The 20,530-nt window shown below is 42.2% G+C and overlaps 1 protein-coding gene across 1 annotated transcript in view; it reads right to left on the bottom strand.

The window, feature by feature from the left end:
* Positions 1-498: 498 nt before the first annotated feature.
* The window catches only part of myo16 (myosin XVI), a 91,022-nt gene continuing 70,990 nt past the window's right edge, over positions 499-20,530 (bottom strand). Inside the window, exons 31-35 of the mRNA XM_034110372.1 lie at positions 18,873-19,255; positions 15,271-16,488; positions 11,650-11,769; positions 10,825-10,907; positions 499-3,603 (exon numbers count right to left, since the gene is read on the bottom strand). Coding sequence (XP_033966263.1) covers positions 3,433-3,603; positions 10,825-10,907; positions 11,650-11,769; positions 15,271-16,488; positions 18,873-19,255 — 1,975 coding nt within the window. The 3' untranslated portion in view covers positions 499-3,432. The remainder of the gene's footprint in view (positions 3,604-10,824; positions 10,908-11,649; positions 11,770-15,270; positions 16,489-18,872; positions 19,256-20,530) is intronic.

The following is a 20,530-nucleotide window of genomic DNA, read 5'->3' on the forward strand; positions in this document are numbered from 1 at the left end:
GGGTTGACTCACCTAAATGAAGTAAATCATATTTTTCTCACTTTTTTAAAATGTGTCTATCTATGCACAATTCTACAGGGGTCCAACACCTGAACAAAAGACAGCACCACAATCTGTATGGTTACAAGAGTCAGAATTGACATGTGGTGCAAGCTATGCATTAAACTGAATCTCACTCTCTTGTTAAACAATAATGTCTTTGACTGTGCTGCTCATTTCAATCTGCCACAAACACACATGGGCCAGTGGTGAAATATAAACAAGTATATTTTCTCAGGTAGCTCATTTTTATACGCCATTCATTGGCCACGATGCTTGATTATTTAAATGTTATGCTACTTGTCTTTTTACTCTACAACATTTCACATACAACTTTGTACTTTTGCTGATTCCAACTTTCCAGAATAAATGAGCACCAATTCATAATTTACATTTGAGTCCTGAAATTGACATGCATTATTCTCATACTGTACATGCATAGACAAACTAAGACTGGCATTGACACAATTGTGCTTTATTGCTGTACAGGTACAGTACTTATAAAACATTGGGAACATAATAATTATGAAAGATCACATACAATCTTTTTTCTTTCCACAAACACATATGTATGCAGGTTAAAATATACTGCATGTCATGTACAAAAAGAAAGACGACAACAATAAAAAACAACACTATGAAAGGCAGTGAGATACCCCTGCTAAAATATTGTGTCTCTCCGGACAACTATACATGGTCTGGGGACGGTAAAATGGCCGCTCTGCACTGGCTGTAGCACTAGAGCTGATCTCAGAGCAGAGGATTGATGGATTCCTGACCAACAACAATGACTGGCTGCCAGAGTTCTGCTTACGACAGACTGATCATCAGGGATTGTAAATGATGGAGCAGTCCAGTTAAAGGTGGATGTAAATGCATGATGAGTGTTTATATGACAGACAGGGGACAGTGTAATGATTCACAGTGCAGTGGGAAGCTGTTCTTCACATTATAAAGCCATATTTATCTTTTCAGCATGAGCACGTTATAAAGGGCCAGGCCCGACATGTGGTCATGCAAGGTAAAAGCTTGATATGCTTTAAAAGACAATACAAAAACAATTTATCTCCTCATTTCATGATTTCAGTAAACATGGGATCACACAAAACCATAACGCAAACAACTGACCAGAACCCTGATCATGATAAAGGACTAATTCAGAGGCTCTATGTTTTCTTTCATTGGCAAGGTTGAGTAGCTTGATCCTGGCTGAACCGTGATGAAAATGTTCGACATAGTTCTGCATTGCAGTGCTACTCATGCGACCCCAATCTCAGCACACGGAGCAAATCAATACCGTATCAGAAATTCTGCATCATTATTAACTTGCTTTTTAAAAAAATGGCCTGCACACACAACTTCTGAAGACAATAAATCACATTAAGCAGTCAGGTACACTGTTTAGATACAGGCGCATGTTCCAGTAATAATATACACAGGGTTTCAGGCAGTGGAAGAAAACGTTGCTATCATACATTCAGCCAGTCAGTCAAAAATGCAGCTCAGCCATCTCTGTTGTGAGTATCCGTGATATCCTCTAATTCCTCTCCAATATTTGGGCCCTGACAGCAGCTGAGATCGATCCTGTGATAGCGCTGCTAATTCGTAAGGCCGAATCAATCAGACACATTGTGGGTGATCAGTGGGAATGAGAAATCAATTAGAGCTATTGATACTTTGCGGCTGCAACAATCCCGACCGATCTTTAAAGATCAAAAAGCTTGTTGAGACACGCCCAGCCCATTACCGAAGTCAACACAACACCACATACATATTGTGCAATAAAACATCCAAATACAATGAAAACATTTGCCTTGCATCATTGGAACAGAACAAAGGGGCCAAGAGGGAGGGGAAATATTAAATAGAGTATAAAGAATTTAGTAACCATAGACAATCATTCTGAAAAAAAGATATTCACATTTTAAAATAAACCTCTTCTCTTTACCTCAGTCATTGCATCTAACCCAAGACATTCTTAAATCTCAGTTTCACCATCATAGACAGCATTATCTCATCTCTTCCTCTTTCAATTCAATCCCGGTGCTTTTCTATCATACAGTAAAAGGTTGAACATACAACACTGGTTACTATTTACAAAGCGGTCATCATGGAAACACCCGTAGAGCCGGTTTGATCCATTAGAAAGGGGGGTGGGAAAGCGGTGGGCTTGTTGGAGTCGAGGAGGAGGAGATGAAGGTCTGTACAATAATCGAGTTCATCTGTGCGTGAGTTCCTGAGCTCTGCACAGTCTCCTGAACAACACCCAACACACAAAACTGTTCAGGTGTTGATGAGACACAATGAGAGTTTAGTTGCTACTTTTCAAGAGTAGACTGTTTGTTTTTTTCTCTTCTTTTCTCCATGTTCATCTGATCTATTGAGAAACGATCCATTGAATCAACACTGAAGCACAGTTATGATTTGGTCATTCATGTCAGTCTGTACATATGAGTATTTTTTTAAATAACTATTATTTTAGACGTATATTTTGCAAGTTGTATCACTTTGGCACAGAGTTTCATGTTCACAACATGAACTATATACCTGTCAGCTAAAGCTATGTTACTTAGCTTTACCTTTATACCTTAAACCACAGTCCTTTCTTTTGTTGGATCCCCTTTTCCTGGTAAAGGTAAGTGCAGTAGTCTCTATTTAGGCCAGAGGTTTTTGTTGGCTGGTGGTAACAATGAGGAAGAGAGGTGCACCTTGGGATATTACTGAGGTTACCCTGACCCCTGGTCTCTCATTACCAGGGCTGCAGTAGAACTTAGTGCCCGAATGTGAGAGGCAAGGTGAGAGCTGTACCTGAAAAGGTCCCATGTCTGATCCCGTACGAAGGCCATGTTTGACTTGTAAACTTCAGAGAGGTCAGAGACTCGGGGGCACAAGCATTCATGGGAACATCACAGGACAGCAAGTCACGTATTACAGCACCATGCTGTGGGGTGGAGCTCCCTTGGGTGCAGCAGAACAACACAGGCTAGCATACAGACAGACTAAAAGGGCCATTTAATAGACTATGAAAACATTACTACTCTGTTCTTTAATTCAACCACCCTTTTATGGACGTTTTGTCTTAGAAGAACTGAAAATAAATAATATGTCTCTTTCTAATAATAAAATCTTGATCTCTATAGACTTGTACTGTGTCTGTGTCCCACTGTATTTTAGAAGTGTTACAGAGTGCTGAGTTTGTATAATTTAGGTTATGGGATCCTCCACAGTCGAGGTCAAAGGCGCAGAGGTGGGACCTTCAGCCCAGGGACGACCTCATACTTTCGGCCTTGATGCTCTAACATAACTCATGGGCATGGAGGTAACTTGGTCCAAACAAAAAACTCCTGACTGGAGTGAAAAAGAAAAAGGAGCTGCATCTGTATATAACCTCTGTCATGGAGAGGCCTTCCTGTTGGTCCAGAGCAGCGTGGGGGGCTGGGGGGGGGTCTGAGGTGGGCGGTGCTTCCAGTCACCCCGCCCCTCACACTGAACTCGTCGCCATCGCAGAAGATCCCCAAGGGTGGCACTCTCATCCCCGTTGGACAGACGTAACCGCTGGAACACCTGGAGCCAAGAAGAAGGGAAGAAGAGAGCGTGATGTAACTCAAATCACACATAAATAGTGACTTTCTCCTGAGTGGATGAACAAGAAGATGACAGAAAGCTGAAATGACCAGGCCGTGATTGGAGGGGAGTGTAAATGATAAGCAGTGGTTTCATCTCAAGACAAAGGTATCACATGTTTCGTGCAAAAAAGGTAATAAAGATGTAAAATATCATCACGTCTCCATCAGAGATTCCTGCCTCTAAACTAAAGCAAGAAAGATAGGATAGTTCTTTTCTGATCGTCATCTTGAAAGAGGCAGTGATCACTGGGCTGGGCTCCTCTCTTTAAAGCAGTGGCGTGTTTCTCATGAATCACTCTGGGGCTGGCACCGAGCCATCTCATGAGACAGTTGATAAAGAGGGAAGCAGTAGGAGAGGAATCCCTTCTCTGACTGACAGCGTGAACAGCGCCTCATTTACATATCCTGTCTCTGGACCCCCATTCTTTACATCAAATGAAGTCTATTACAGTACAGAAGGGGCCCCTGAGCAGCAAGCACTTAAGTGACTTTTGTTCTGTCTCACACACATGCAAATACACAAAAGGCTCACACATGGACGTCATTCTGTGTGAAGCACATTATGAGCTTTCTGCCAAGACCCAGGTAAATCACTAGAAAGGCTCCAATCTGCTCAGTCAGTTTACCAGCAGCAGGGCCGAGTCCTTGCCTAATGATCATGACCAGAGGAGGCGGGGGGGGTTTTAACGGTGGGGTCGAAGTGCGAAAAACTCTACCCTCATGCTCAGAGATGAGATCGGAAGCATTCGGCTGGCTTTACTACATTGTGTATTTCTTACTGTGAAGATATCCAAATAAAAAACAAAAGCAGACCTACTTGATGCTGTAAATCGCAGTTTTTTTAAAAATAATTATTTTCTTCCCTTAACCCCCTTTTCTGCTTTGAATCTCTGCCAATTGCCAAGCATATAGTTCATTTTGTGATGCATCCCTCAAAGACATGGCCACATACACACACACAATAAATACTTGCACACACACGCAGGGATCACATGCACATATCTGGAGGGTTGCACACCTGTGAGTGTCCATATGCACATGCACTCAAACACACATACACATTGATTGCCTGCAAGAGCACAACACTCGGTGACCTAATCCATAATTTACACCTCCCTGCCAGGCTATTCTCTGCTCTGGCGCCAGGCAGGAACACCAGCTACTGGAACATTAGACAAGAAAGAACACAGTGTCCTTCTGCAATGCATGACTCTGACTGTACATGGGCATGCACGCACGCACACACACACACGCGCACACACACACACATACACACACACCAACACATACACATTTGAAGAATCAAATTCTGAGAGAACAACATTTGAAACATTTATAGTTTGTGGCCTTGATGCTTTAAAATATAAATAATTTGAATACTCATCTTCAAGGTGAGAAGATGGTATTGCTGCCTTTAGACATGACATTTACCTCATGCTAAAGACTCTCTTACTGCAAGTATGTGGACTCCTTAACATCACACTTAAGTGTGAATGTTGAACATCTCATTTCAAAGCCACAAGCAATAATATTCCACTTAACTTCTTGGAACATGGCGGCAGGGATATGTTCTTATTCAGCAATAAGACCTTTCATCAGGCCTGTCGAGATCTTCCACACCCAAATCAAAGAGAACCGTGGGGTAATAGGCACGTGTGTGTTGCCTTAGAGCTCATTTTATACTGTAGAATAAATATTGCTTTATTTAACACTAAGAGGCATTACCCAAACCATTAAGGATGGCCCAAATCAATAATGTTATAACAGTGTCTATAGATTTTATTTAGTATTTATGGTGCCTGCATCAACATGCTTCCAACAATGCTACCCTTTGCATGTTTAACGCAGGGCTGTTCTCTGTCTAATTACATGCTCACTTGCATATTCCCCAATCAAATCTCATCAAGCAAGCTTATATGAGGGATATACAATTGCAGAATAGTCGACAAATTAAAACATTTTCTGATTGAGGACAACCAGACTCCATTGAATCATCCACTGACATCTGAAATTGTACCCGTGCCCTTGATCACAATGGCATGGGGGAGGGAGCCCATATCCGAACCAACATGTTAATGTTTTGGTAATTTTATGGTAATAATATGGTAATGTGGGAACACTAGTGGTCACTCTAAATTGTCAGTTATAGACAGGATTGTGTGGCCACAGGGTTTGACAATGACCTCTGAGCTTCTCCTCAGAACACACACACACACACACACACACACACACACACACACACACACACACACACACACACACACACACACACACACACACACACACACACACACACACACACACACACACACACACACACACACACACACACACACACACACACACACACACACACACACACACACACACACACACACACACACACACGAAATTCTTTATTATTCCGCCGGGTTATTTTGCGCTGCTTCTTCTACCACATTGAACATCGCAGAAACTCTGTTCGAACATCAAAACGTTCAGCTGGGTCGGGAATCAATGGCTATTACTTTTATCATTCATAACTTTTCACAGGTTTGGTAACGATGCAGCCATCAACGCATCTAAGCGTATTATGGGATGTCATCAAATGCCGTTGGCATGGCGACAGATCATTCACCATCAAGTTAGTTCAAAAGTTTGCAGTTCAAATATTCTGCTGCTTTTCCAAGCCTTTTTACTTTCTTTTCTTCTCTCATCGCACATTCAAGCCCCCAGTGTTCATGTATCATTTCAATCTCAATTCTTCACTTTCTTCTTACACATTTCATTTCAGCGTAGCGTCAGCTTTTCAGCATAAAGCATTCCCACTAGCAATTTCTTCAGGAATTGCATTCTCTAGTTTCTGATTGATCCCCAGCGTGTGTGTACATCACATATACTTTATGTTCACTTTCTGAACAGATTATATCTAATTTACAAAATAGAAATGCCTAGGCTAACGGTAATACAAGGAGAAAAATCACAGTGTCTATTTCCAGCATCGTATTTCCCGAACGGTTTGATAGGGGCTGGGAAAGCAACTGGTGGCAAAAGAGACGGACTGATAATAGCGATAGAGATGTTGATGCTCATTATTGACCTATGTGGGAGCTCTTTCCTGGAAATTTCAACGAATGGATTAGGTCATGTGGGGACTTCAGAGAAACTGGCATGACACCTTTTTCTCACCCGGATGCTTTAACCCTGGCAAACACGGGGGGGATTCATGCAGAGACACCAAGGCTCTCTGTCCCCGTCTGTCCTTCTCATCTTCAAAGTGTTGTTATTCTGAATAACAAACAGGTGGCGCAGTCATTCTCCCCATTTAAACGTCAAGGGGATAAACAAAGAATGACAATAATCTCAGTGACATCCTATAATTTAGTTGGCAAAATGGACAGTCCACCTATTCTTTATATGAATAACAGAGTTATCCGTCCCCCTGTTCTTCCTTCATCCTTTCCTTTTCATTTATCCCATTAGATCGGCTAATCCCACATAAACACTGACTGGAATGCAGCTAATTGAAAGGCATTCTGGGTCACGTAGTTGTTCCCATCTCTTGAATTAACTCATGGTAATGAACCTGTTCCGGAAAACACATGAGATCACTGAAGTAAGGAACCATGTATCAAGAGATAATGTCAGGCACTTGAGGGTGAAGATCTGTAGTAACTTCTGAGGTTATACAACTTGCAGTTTATGAAACATCTTTGACAATAAAAATCAGAAACAATATTTTAAGGATGATATAAGAAGGGAGTAATGTGATGGATCAGCAACTGAAAATCCCAGCAAGCAAGTGAACAAGCAACAATAAAAACTGCAGCTCTGCTTTGTTGAACAGACCTAATTGAAGTTTGAGCATCAGGGCATCGGTGTTGGCATGTATGCTCATTTGAATGCTATTAGCATTTGTTAATCCGAGGACAGTTTCAAAGGAACAAGGATGCCTACTGTTCCCTGAAAGATGCATTTAGATGCATTTTACAAATGTCCGATAAAGCCCAGGTGCTCTGGTCATTTTGAACAAAAGCAAAACAATTTTTTTTGCATTTCTTTCCACGGCATGTGCAACCTTGAAGATGTTCTTGTAAGATGTTGGCTATCACGTTGCTGCCTTAAGTGGACACATATTACAACAAACAAACTCTGTTTGTATAAAATGCACATGAAAGGGGTATTAACCTTATATGTTTGAATTCAAGCTTTTGATGTGTTTAAGTAGATTCAAATACATAAAACCTACTTTATGCATTTTTAATCACCAGTTTAATCATCAACAAATCATATATACCTAATATTGCTTAGATGATTTTGATACCAGCTACAATATATTCATATCTCAAATATTATTCAGTCATATGGATAGGCTTACTTATGATGTGCTCTTTCACAAATACCACCTGTATCACTGAATATATAGGAGAGGTATATAGAGATATACAGACTTACAGATTCCATTAATTTATCATAATAAAGATGATCTCACTGAACAAACAATATTTATTGTCTCGAAGGAGAAGGAAATATTATAGTTTATTAGGTATATATTTTGGCAGTAATGATGATAAAGTGTACAGATGCAGAGTATAGCTAGCAACGAGAGCTGCAGTTTCCTTTAAAAAATGACTGATAAAAGGAAGAAAACAAGCAGTTCCACTGATTCTAGGATCAGACTTTTCACCCCTCTATAGGGCAGAAAGCTCATCTGATTCCAGAGCAGTGTTTAAAGGACAAAGAGCACAGTAAATAATGGGAGCAAGTCAAAAATAAATGAAGTTCTGGAAAAGCAGTGGTTTTCAAGATGTTGCCTTCGATGGCCGTATTTTCCGGAGATTGGTATGGTTGGATCAAACCACCCTCACATTTTTATCAAAACAGTGTTGTAATTTTCCAGCCATTAATAGTGGTTGTTATTGGAATAGTTTGTTACTGCAATACATTCCAGATGACCACATCTTCAGTTAAACTATACATTCTTTAAATCCACTCTACAGGAGGGTTGGTCATTTGTCCTCCAAAAATAGACTTAGAGTGGAGTATTACTTTAAACAAACGTCTGAGGCTTTTTTCTTTTTGCAAAAGAAAAACACTGCTAGTGAGGGTGGAGAGCAGCGAGGAATGAGATACACTCACCACCACATCCCTACATGTGAACCGGGCTTCCAGTGAAACCCCCTGCCCCCCCCTCGCTGTTTTAGAGGGCAGCCCCCGCACCGAAGGGAGAAAAGTTGAGATGACCCCTCTGGAAGATAAAGGAGGGAGTGAGAGTAACAGCCTAGCTCATTAGAAACAACAGGAGAGAAGGAGAAAGGGAGTTATTTCTATGCAGCCAAACTTACTGTGAGACAACCTTAGACTTTTGTATTAGCAGGCGTGTTCTTAAGACTTTCTCTAAGCTTGTAAGAAGCAGTCTTAAACAGGTGAGTTCACCCCTAGAGTTTGGTGGACCAGAGGATTGTGAAGAAGGAACACAACGTGCCTTCACATCTCTAGAGGCAGTACCTTGTGAATGCTGTGTCCTTAGTTTCTTTCAAAGTAGTACACTATGTGCTTTACTCATTCTCTGTGCTTCAATCATCACTCACAGTGACACTCAAAGATTGAATGATGCAGATAGTGAAGAATCTGAATTGGTTTCAATGTGCTGATACTTTCGAGGACTAAAGCTGCGTACTTAAAAACACAATGCAGTGACAGAGAATATTGAGCACAGCGTTTACATCGCAGACGCTGGTATGCCAGAGCTTTTACTGTGTATGTAACCTGCATTACTATGATTTCCAGATGCCACTAATGCAGTGGTGGAACAGATGTGAGTAAAGTAAGTAAAGGCTAAAACGGCAACATGTGCAAATCAATTATTGTTATGACAGCCGCTGTCTTAAATGAATCAAATTTCCTGTTGGAGTCTGTGGGTTCACTGCTCAGCCTCTGGACATCATCTGAATAACTGCAGAGAAAGAAAGTGTGTGTGTTTGAGTATGTGTGTTTGTTATATTGAATGTAAACAGAATGTGGCTGCGTCACGATCCAGCCACATTAATAATAAAGCATTACGCTGATTTGCCTACATATTTCATGTATAAAAACATTAGCAGCTCATTTGGATGTGTAATGGAGGCTCCGTGGCTGTACATGAATATGACATCCTTTTGTTACTAACTATCAATCATTTTATATATGTTAGTGCAGCTGACCTAACAATGTTCTTTTTATTGTCTGACAATGTTGTGATTATAAAAAAGGGTTTTATCTGCATTACAGCAGATTGAAAAGGAATTATGGTCAACTATTGGTGAGAGAAGTTACACATCTGGGCTTTTCTCTCCCAGTGAATACTTCTCACATCGTAACAGTTCATCTTCGATGGTATAACATGATCAACAGGGACAGTTAGAACATCATGTCCATCCAACAAAACAATTTGCCCACCAAGCTAATAAAGGAGGAAGAGTGTTATCAGTGTTGTTATTTTAACAACACTGTAATCATTTTCAGAACACATTTTCCAGTCTTACGATTGATAACTAAGACAGAGCCTTATCACAATTTACATATGTTATATAACATATGAATGTGGCCTTTCTTGACAAAATACAAATCCTATTTTGGAGTTGAGAAGGTACAGTATAATTACAGGAGAGCTTTTGTTGTGACTGGGTTGTTTACTAGTCATGTGAGTGTGATTGAGCTGCTACACTCCTATATGTTTATATATTTAAATCATCAATGCATTTTAAAATAGTACATGCAGCTATTGTTTTGTACGTTTTTTTTAATGAACATGGTTTCCATTTGGTCAACTGAATTTTATCAATTGCATATCAGAGGCTGTGTGTGTGTGTGTGTGTGTGTGTGTGTGTGTGTGTGTGTGTGTGTGTGTGTGTGTGTGTGTGTGTGTGTGTGTGTGTGTGTGTGTGTGTGTGTGTGTGTGTGTGTGTGTGTGTGTGTGTGTGTGTGTGTGTGCTTGCAGGACATTAAATGTGATCCTGTAACCAAACACCTGTCTTCAAAGCCACAGCAAGCTCACATGTCATGACTGATACATGTTGTTCAAAGGAGGCCACTTTCCTCTCCATTTAAAATGTCAAGAAACCCACAACAAAATACAGGCCCGATATCGACGTGTTGTCATGATCTGTGTGCTGCTCAGTGCCGGTCTTTGTGTGTTTACCTGAGTATGATGGCTGTCCATGTGTCTGTGTAGAGTGGAGCTTGAGGAGTTTGACTTGCTGTGACTCTCATCTTCCAGCGACCCTGAACACACAATATCAAAAGCATTGTTTAGCACAAACTGCAAGTCCTCCCACACACAGACACACACTGTGGTTGACAATCTCTCTGAGCGTTTATGCTTTATTGTAAACAGTCTTTGGCCAGAGCTAAGAAAAACGATAAATGATATATTATAATACATTCTTTCTTATTTCTCAGGCCTCTTCATTGTGTCGCCCTCATTCTTTGTAACCCTTCCTACCGGCAAGCTTTTATTTCCGGCATGTTAAAGATACGTTTAAGTGTTTAAGTGATTTAGTTGTGACATGGGCAAAGGGGTTAAAATAGAAATAGAGTTAATAGCCTGGTCCTGTGCATTTTATTTGTTTCGAAATAAATGTATCAATCAATCAGTCCGGCCTGACAGATTCCTTTCTTCACTCCACAGGTCAGTGGTTTTAGCCTCAAAGGACTTTTAAGGACACTAAATATAGCAATAGCCTCTTTATTTAGGATCACAGGGCCTTTGGAGGACACTCCATTGAGCCTGACTTCCATCACTTTGTTGTACGCTCTGCAGACCTACACACCAATATAAAACTCACATCTCTTAGTAAAACATTTAACACATATTCAAACTGCACTTTAGGTTTTTTTTCTAACTCCACAGGTTGAGTTAATTTATTTATTTTTGCTGTAGTATGTATCATCAGTTTCAGCCTTAAATAAAAAATGGATTTGATTGGAAATTATCTGTAGAAATGTGAAATACGCGGGCTGTTACCGTTGGAAATCTGGTTGCCGTTCTCCACGGGGGCGGAGCTTTGGGAGTGAGGATGTGTGTGGTTGTTGGCGTTCTTGTCCTGGAGCTGCACAGACGGCAGGTTGATATTAGAGTTGAATCCTGTGAAGAATGAAGCCAGAGGAAAACACACTAGCTGTCAGTGCATGTCATAAACAGTCGATACAGAAAATATTAAGATCTCATCAAGCATAGATAGAGTTTGTGTGATACAACATAATCCAAAGCACTGTAGGGAGTAAGTTGTTTAAAACTGGTAATATGGTATAACTGTCTAATAAAATGTGGCTCATCATGTGTTGACTTCCCAAATCTTCTATTTCCTGAGTCTCACCCCTGCTAACCCTTAAAAAAGTATCCACATTCTGTGTCTGGTCGAAGGTGACTCCACATGACCTGACTCTGCCCTGCTGCTGCTCATCAGGGCTCACATGCTCTCACACACTGATTCAGTAAGTGACTGTGGGTACAAATGTGCATGAGAGTGTGAATGTGAATTTGTCAGCTGCCGTCCCACACGAGAATGTGTGCCTCCCTACCCCCCCCATGGTCACAAGATGCCTAAATATAAACGTAGCATACGGCAGGTGTGTGTTTCTGACGGACACAAGGCCAGGTAGAGGGAGGGATTTTAATCTGATAGTTGCCCGCTTGTGAAGAGTCACAGTGAGTATTTTGATTTGTACAATAAAGACTATAAATAGGGAGAATTAGACTTTAATCCAATTTTAGGAAATATGCATGTTGCCGTCTTATGACAGTGATTTCCTGAATGCCAAGACCACATGCCCTCTTCCCCTGGCATTCCTGTGGTATTCTCATTCCCTGAGGATGAGGAAGGGGAGGAGGAAGAGGGAGGCAGCTGTTCTTCACAGAGATGTCTGGGATGGCAACTGAAACCCGCGGCCACTCCCACAGCGTCAGGTATCACACTCAGTCATTTAACAGCCGAAAGGGAGCGGAAGCAGGCCATCCTGTTAAGCCCCTCTGCACTCTGATCTAAGCAGACCGCCGTGCTTTGCCAACTCGAAATAACAGCAAGGTTGTTCCCCTGTCGCACACACTGTTTCCATGACGCCAGTGCTTTTCCCGCGCGGGTTCAGGTGCTGACAATGAGTCAAGCGCAGGATGTCAAGTGAGGCATATGGGTCAGCCTGCGCACTGCTCTCATTCCATCTCTTATAAGGACTTCAGCTATCTGCCCCTTGAACTTGTAACATTATTAGACACAGTGCTTCACAGGATTGTTTCACTGTGGTGGTCGGAGCTCGGACCATAGAAGGGTCCGGGGGAGCAACTTTGTTTAAAGTTAAACACTTTTTCGGTTTATTATGAAACTGTTGCGGACCTAGGTAATTAATGGGTAACACTCAGAGACCTATGACATATATAATTCAAGCGCAACAATAACATGAGCCTCTGATTACTGACAGCGAGAGATAATCCTTTCACTTGATTGTCATTTTTCTAACTGTTCAGGGTGTCTTGTTTGCTTCTGCTGCTGGGCAGTCACACTGGCTTCAGGAGAACATGAATGAGCGGTTAAATATTTATACCCATCCTCATCACTCTACTGCTCATTTATTATTAACCGAGCCACAACTAATACACTTGGAGGAAACAGAGACTCCGATAAAAACACAGAGGGACAACACAGTTTGGAACTGCTCTCATTTCCCTGTGCTTTCTCCAGCTCAGGTATACAAAGAAAATGCACTTTCTTAGGAGGGCCAACAAAGTAATCTCTTTGTGGGGTGGTAACCTCTGACCTGAGGACCCTCCCCTTTTCATTGACAAAGTGGAACAAATATGTTTATCCTCTTTTTGCAAAGGTCAACCGTTGCATCAGTGTCACAGAGACTGAATGTGCTCTGCATGTGGAGCACTGAGCTACAACACACCAGCACAGTAGATCCTACGTACTGTGCAGTGCAGTATGATGCTAAATGGGCAACAGGAGTGGGCTCATTAGGTAACATGGAAAGAGGCAGCTGCACTGGAGACTGTAACAAATGGGCCTCCTCAAGTGGGCCAACGAGGGTGTCTAGCTAACCCTGAATCAATGTAAGGACTTTCTAAATGTAGAAAAGGGGCATTTATGAGAAAGGCTGTTGGGTGATAGTCCATCTCACCTCCCTACCACTCAAACACAGCCTGCATGTATGAGTCCGCATTCACACAGACGCAGAGAGCAACACAAAAACAGGGGGGGGGGGGGGGTTATTACTTACCTGCAACCCTGCACAACTGCTGCTGTACAGAAGGTAATCACCCAGTGAACAATACATCATGTGTCACAGAGCAGCCTGAGACTTTGATCATGAACTCATCACAGATCACAAAATGGACACACGCACTCAAGCACAAATGTGCACGCACGCACCACACACACATACCATGTATACATCACTTCAGGGGCATTACATTGACTTACATGCATTTCCTGGAGACTTATCCTTACCTTAACCATAACCAACACATGCCTAACCCTAACTCTAACCAAGTCTTCACCCTAAAATTAATGATCCCCCTTATGGGGACCTCCAATTTGTCCCCATAAGGGAGGCGAGTCCCCACACGTGACTGTGTAAACATATTTAGGTCCCCACAAGTATAGTAATGCTAGGCCACACACACACACACACACACACACACACACACACACACACACACACACACACACACACACACACACACACACACACACACACACACACACACACACACACACACACACACACACACACACACACACACACACACACACACACACACACACACACACACACACACACACACACACACACACACACACACACACACTTCAGGTGGCTTTAATCTGACACAGTGTACAACATTACTACAAAACAAAGGTCAAATCCCAACCCCCCAACCCACACACCAACAGGTTCACATGGTGTTGGTGGTTTGGCCTAGTTCAGCTCAAGATATCACAACAGCAAACGGACCCATTCACACATGCTTGTAGATGTATTTAAAAACAATGATTGGAGGAGAAAGGGAAGACAGAAAGAGTTATTATATCAGAGTTATTTGATCCCCTAGTGGTGTTCAAACAGTATCTGGGCTTGGCAGTATATCTAAACTGATATTGTGATGACACCAGATATTGTCTTACATTTATGGTAACATCCCACAATTGTCTTTGGCTGGTTTTGAAGGCTGCTTGACAGTAAATGGATATCATTTTCTGAACTAACCGGACTGTTTTAATAGTTATAATATTTGCCATGACACAGTTTGTCATTATATCCACATAATTGATGAATTTATATGAAAATAAATTCAATGTTGTAAATATTCTATGTAAAAAACAATAGTCAACCCTACAATGTTTTCTCCATGTCGATATCAAGGTATTTGATATTTGGATATTTGATTTTCTCCATATAATCCAACCTGTGATCCCCTTTCTGCTGTGTTTTAATTGTCTGTAACTGTGTGTGTGTGTGTGTGTGTGTGTGTGTGTGTGTGTGTGTGTGTGTGTGTGTGTGTGTGTGTGTGTGTGTGTGTGTGTGTGTGTGTGTGTGTGTGTGTGTGTGTGTGTGTGTGTGTGTGTGTGCAGATGTGAGAGAAACAGACCTCCATCTCTGGTCTTTCGGCCGGAGCTGGGCTTCCTCAGCAGGCTGCGTCCCGAGCTGAACAGAGTGTTGAGCTCATCCAGGGGGCTGGTCAGGGGTCTGCCATTGGCTGGGTTGAACAGCAGGGGCGAGGAGGAGCATGAGTGTGCCCTCCGAGGCTCAGGTCGGGTCATCTTCACTGGGGAATAGGGAGGGGGCTTCCCCAGGGGTTCCCCAATTGCCCTTTGAGCACATGAGGTTTTGGGAGGTTCTGAGCTTCCTGTGACACATCTGGTAATACCTTGGAAGTTGGTCTCAGGTGGGAAGGGGAAGTGTGACGGTGGTCTGTAAGGGGGAGGCAGGGCGTTGGGAGGAGGAGGTGGAGGGGTGAGTGGAGTGGTGGGCTTCTTGTCTGGCATGAGGACGGTGAGGCTAGGGGAGGAGTCGGCCCTCTGGCGGGCGTACTGAGGGGACAGGGGGCTGTCTGGGCCGGTAGCATAGTTCAGGTTGGTCTCAAACACGGGCAACTTCTTCACCTCTAGAGGGGTGAGGGGGGACTCATCTGAAGCAGGAGAGCAGGTGACGGGGGAGGGGGGAAACACCAGGAGAGGTGGACGGTGGGGGAGCAAGTTGGGGAAGGGGGCAGGGATGTCGCAGCTGCCGTCTTTGCCGCTGTTGGCAGTGCTCTGTGAGTGAGTGAGGTCCATGGCAGCCGTCAACCCTGCCGCCATCCGTTTGATCTCCCCGCTATGAGGGGGAGACGCACACAATCCCACCAGGTTCAAGCCTAGGGCCTCCAGTTTGGCCGCCTTGCTTACCACGGTGGCAGGACCATCTTCAAGAGGGAAATACTTCATCTCCTCATAGACGGCCTCCGAGTCGTCCAGCCCCGGGCTGTCAGGAGGCTCCTGGAGGCTCCGGGCCCGCTGCTTGGAGCCCAACATCTCTATGTACACGTCCTCTTCGCCCTGGCCATGGTACAGGCTCAGTCCAAGCCCTTGTGGGACATCTACAGATGTTGCTTTCTGCAATAAACCACCAAACCCACAGAAACCGCCAGCCCGGGACAGCAAGGCCAGCTTCACATCAGCAGGACGGAACTGGTGGATGTGTGGAGATGCAGCGTTGATATCCTCATATGAGCCTGACAGCTTGGTGTTGGGACTGCGTTTAGGTTTCGGGGGTGGCACCTTCCTCATGGTTGTGTAGTCATCACTGTGGGGACGGGGCTTGGACAAGGCTGGGGAAATTATAAAGAAAGCAAATAAATACAAAGACAAGTCAGACATTAGCCATCTGAATTAAAGGTCCCCTATTATGCAAAATCCACTTTTTCATGTCTTTCATGAATAAATATGTGTGTTAAGAGATTCGGAAAGATTCAGGAAATAAGATTCAATTGCATTTAAAAGCTACAGACACAGATTCAGCACTTTTGGAACAGGGCTGAAACAGAGGGGTTTATGCTACAATGACCTGTTATTTCAGAGACATGTTTTATGGGCCATTCTACAAAATTGGACCAAAGTCAGGTTGGAAATGTTTTGAAATGTAGTATGTTTTTTCCCCAAAACTTTGTCCATATATATTTTGTACCATATCTAAATTACATATATCTAGTAAAATAACTACATTTTTATATTGTATTTTCAGACTGTATTGGAATGTTCTTCCTCTACCAAAAATGGTCACTACCGAAACATAGTACATACACCGTGGTAAAAAAGTATTATGTTAACCTGTTAAGATTGTTTTACCTTCCCTTTTCTAAATAGTATTTTAACAAATATTTCTTGAGGGTTTTCACAATTAAATTAATAAAAGTTCATTATGAATCAAATTTCAAAGTTCAATTTATACAATTCATAGAAATCACAATGCAAACTTTCTTTGTAAAATGCATAATACTGATCATATTGATTCCAGAGTTGAGGATTGTTGAAATTGAACATACATTAAACCAATCAGTATCATATCATTTTAGTTGATAACTCAATATACTTAATTTTTTACAAAACATCCACTGTTTCGGTAGTGACCACAGTATCTTGTCTCAAGGTTGTATCATATTCCCTCAACCTTATTGCTTAATCTTAACTCATAACATGCCTTATGTTGAAGTGTGAATGTTTGAAGCTACTGACCCAGAATCAGCACTTTAGTAACAGGCTGAAATGGAGGGGAATGAGGCTAGAATGGGTGATCTGTTTGGTATTTTGAGCAAAACATTTCATAGACATGTTTTTTATATATCTGAGACCTATAATATATGCCTAAAAATAGTATAATAAGAGACCTTTAAAGTAACACACTGAATTTCAGACTTTAAAACACATTTATTTCAAAATGGTGGGATTTACCTGCTTACCATTCCATTTTGTCACTACCGAAACGATCATGTCAATTACCGAAACGTAGCCATATGTTTCGGTAGTGACGATTCTAGCTAAGTTTGAGCATAACTAAAGAATGCTAGCAAGTACATGGCTAGCATACACGTCTTTGAAGAGGTTTGCACACATAAAAAACATAATACTTTGCATAAAACCCCGAAAAAGTTTACTTAATTGAAGATAATATGTGAACGTTCGGTAGTGACAATTCTTAAGGTTACAGGCCGATTTTCAGATTTTGGAACAGATTTATATCAAAAGTATGGGTTATAGCTACTTGCCATTCAGCCATGAGGGACAGGGATGCAGTGTCACTGCCAAACTAGTAAAAAATGCAGGGGTGTGGCTAAAAACCAGGCTCAGCCATTGGACTAAAACCCCTTGTAGTGACATTTTTTATTAAAAAATGATACCCACAATAAATCTAAATATTCCAACTTTTATTTGAATGTACTCATAAAGATCTTCTAAATACATAATTGAACAACATTTAAAAAAATGTTTTAAGTGTTATTTACAGAAATTGAAATTTAGATGTCAGGGTTGGGGACAGCTACTTCCCGATAGAAAGTATACCCTATAAATGATGTTTTTGTATATATTAATCTAATTTAAAGCCTTGTGTTTAAATAGACCATAACATATTCTTAGTAAATATCTATGTCTGAATACTTAAAGGTGGGGTAGGTAATTTTGGAGAAACCAGCTCGAGTGCGCTAGAATTTGAAAATAAACAGCCGGAAAAAATCTGCCACTTCCTTACAGAGCCCCTCCTCCAACACACACGAACACGCACATGACCAATGAGGGCACGAGATAAGTTTTTGCACAGATGGAAGGCTGACAGGCAGGTAGGCCATTCAGTTACTTTAGCCGGGCCGGCTAAAATGATTGGTCGTTCTTTTTACAGCGCCACGGCTTCCACAGAGGACATTTTTTTATGGATTTTTTGTCAAAGCACTTCAGATATTCATTGCTATCGGGATGTTAAGAGCATTCCATGGAATATAACAAAAAGTGTATCTCGAGCCGGTTTCTCAAACTTACCTACCCCACCTTTAATTGTTTTGTTAAATAGTTTTTCTTGTTGTGGGACCGCACTTTGTACTAATTCGGTAGAATGCCCCTCTGAGACCTATGCTATATTGTTTGAAAAAGTATAACAGGGGACCTTTAAGGGACAGAAAGGACCATCTGTTGTATCTTCTAAAGACGAGTAGAGGTGATTTACCTGATGGGTCTGTGGGGGACAGCTGGGATTTAGGAGGGCTTCCAGCTGGGGAACCATATCCCTCAGGAGTGGGACTCTCTTTGGCTGACATCGTCAACCCTGCACTAACTGCTTCATAAGATGCACTCAGGCGGGTGTTGGGGTCCCTCCTTGGTTTAGGCGGAGGTTGCTTGCGAGGGGAGGAGAGACCCCCCCTGCCTGCCCCATCCTCGTTGGTATGAGCCACCTGCTGCAGGGCTGGTTTGATGGGTGGACTCGCTGTGGAAGGGAACATGTTCTCCATGGCGAGAGGGATGGGTACTGAGCTAGACCGAAAGTGGCGAATAACTCGACCACCCCCATTGACAGGACCATCGTAGACTTTCCCACTTTTCTCCACAACCCTACAAAAGGAACAGATACCAGAAATACATTAAAGGTCACATATTATGCAAAATCCACTTTTTCATGTCTTTTTTACTTTAACATGTGTGCCCTCAGTGTAAAGAGATTCTGAGTGTTTCAGGAAAAAAGATTAGCTCCCCCCCCCTATCACCTGAATCTCCTCCTGGAGCACCATTGGGCGCTTTCACACCAAGTACTTTGCCGTACTTAGTTCATCAGAACTCTTTCGTTCTGATGGGGAGGCTGTAGCTCAGTGGATAGTGTGCTGGACTTCGAATCAGGGGATAGCAAGTTCAAGTCCCACTGCAGTCAGCATGTCGTTGTGTCCCTGGGCAAGACACTTCACCCCAAATTGCTCCTGTGGCGATTGTCCACAGTACTGAATGTATGTAAGTTGCTTTGGATAAAAGCGTCTAACAAATGACATGTAATGTAATAATGTAATGAACCCCAGCCGGAAATCCCCGGAGTTGGGGACTGGCTAGACCCAGCAGCTTCTACTGAAGCCTTCCGAGTAAATCGCCAGAATGCCGACACCTCCTCATCACTCCACCACTCCCATGTTTTATTTTGTGTTGCCATATATTGTTTGTGCGCTGGGCTAATGCTAATAATGCTAATGTGAGGATAATAAAATGGCGGCTTCACAAAACTTTTTGGGACGTTTACGGGGCGTTGGGGTTTGCAATCCGCCCAGCCAATCAGAAATGGGAACCTTTTTCTCCCATGAAAGTACCTGCTCTCTAGCAGTGACTTAAAAGGGGGTGAAACGGTTCTCATGAACTAAGTTCCGGATTTTTTGGTGTGAACGCAACATTTTCGGAACTAAATCGGAACTATACTGGGAAAAGTACTCCGGTGTGAAAGCGCCTATTGTGTTATTTTTAACCAAATATCTCTCAGAGGGGCGTGGGGAGTGGCTCCTTATTTTCATCTAAAGTAAAAGACAGAGAATCAGCACTTTTGAAACAGGGCCGAAACAGAGGGGTTTATGGGAGGCTGCAATGCATGACCTGTTTGGTATTTGGAGCCAAACACTTCAGAGACATGTTTTGTATACATCTGAGACCTATAATATATTGATGAAAAACAGTATAAAACGGGACCTTTAAAAACATAAATTCTGACCATTAATCTCCATTACTATTGCATTTGCATGCTTTAACAAAATAACAAACACGCCTTGGCTTCAGGCACTACCCTTTTTCCACTCCAATAATTTTCTGATCCGATTGAGGTAATGATATAATTTAGATCATCAGAATGCTCAACCT

The sequence above is a fragment of the Pseudochaenichthys georgianus genome, chromosome 21 (assembly GCF_902827115.2).
Source record: "Pseudochaenichthys georgianus chromosome 21, fPseGeo1.2, whole genome shotgun sequence".
NCBI classification, from domain to species: Eukaryota; Metazoa; Chordata; class Actinopteri; order Perciformes; family Channichthyidae; genus Pseudochaenichthys; species Pseudochaenichthys georgianus.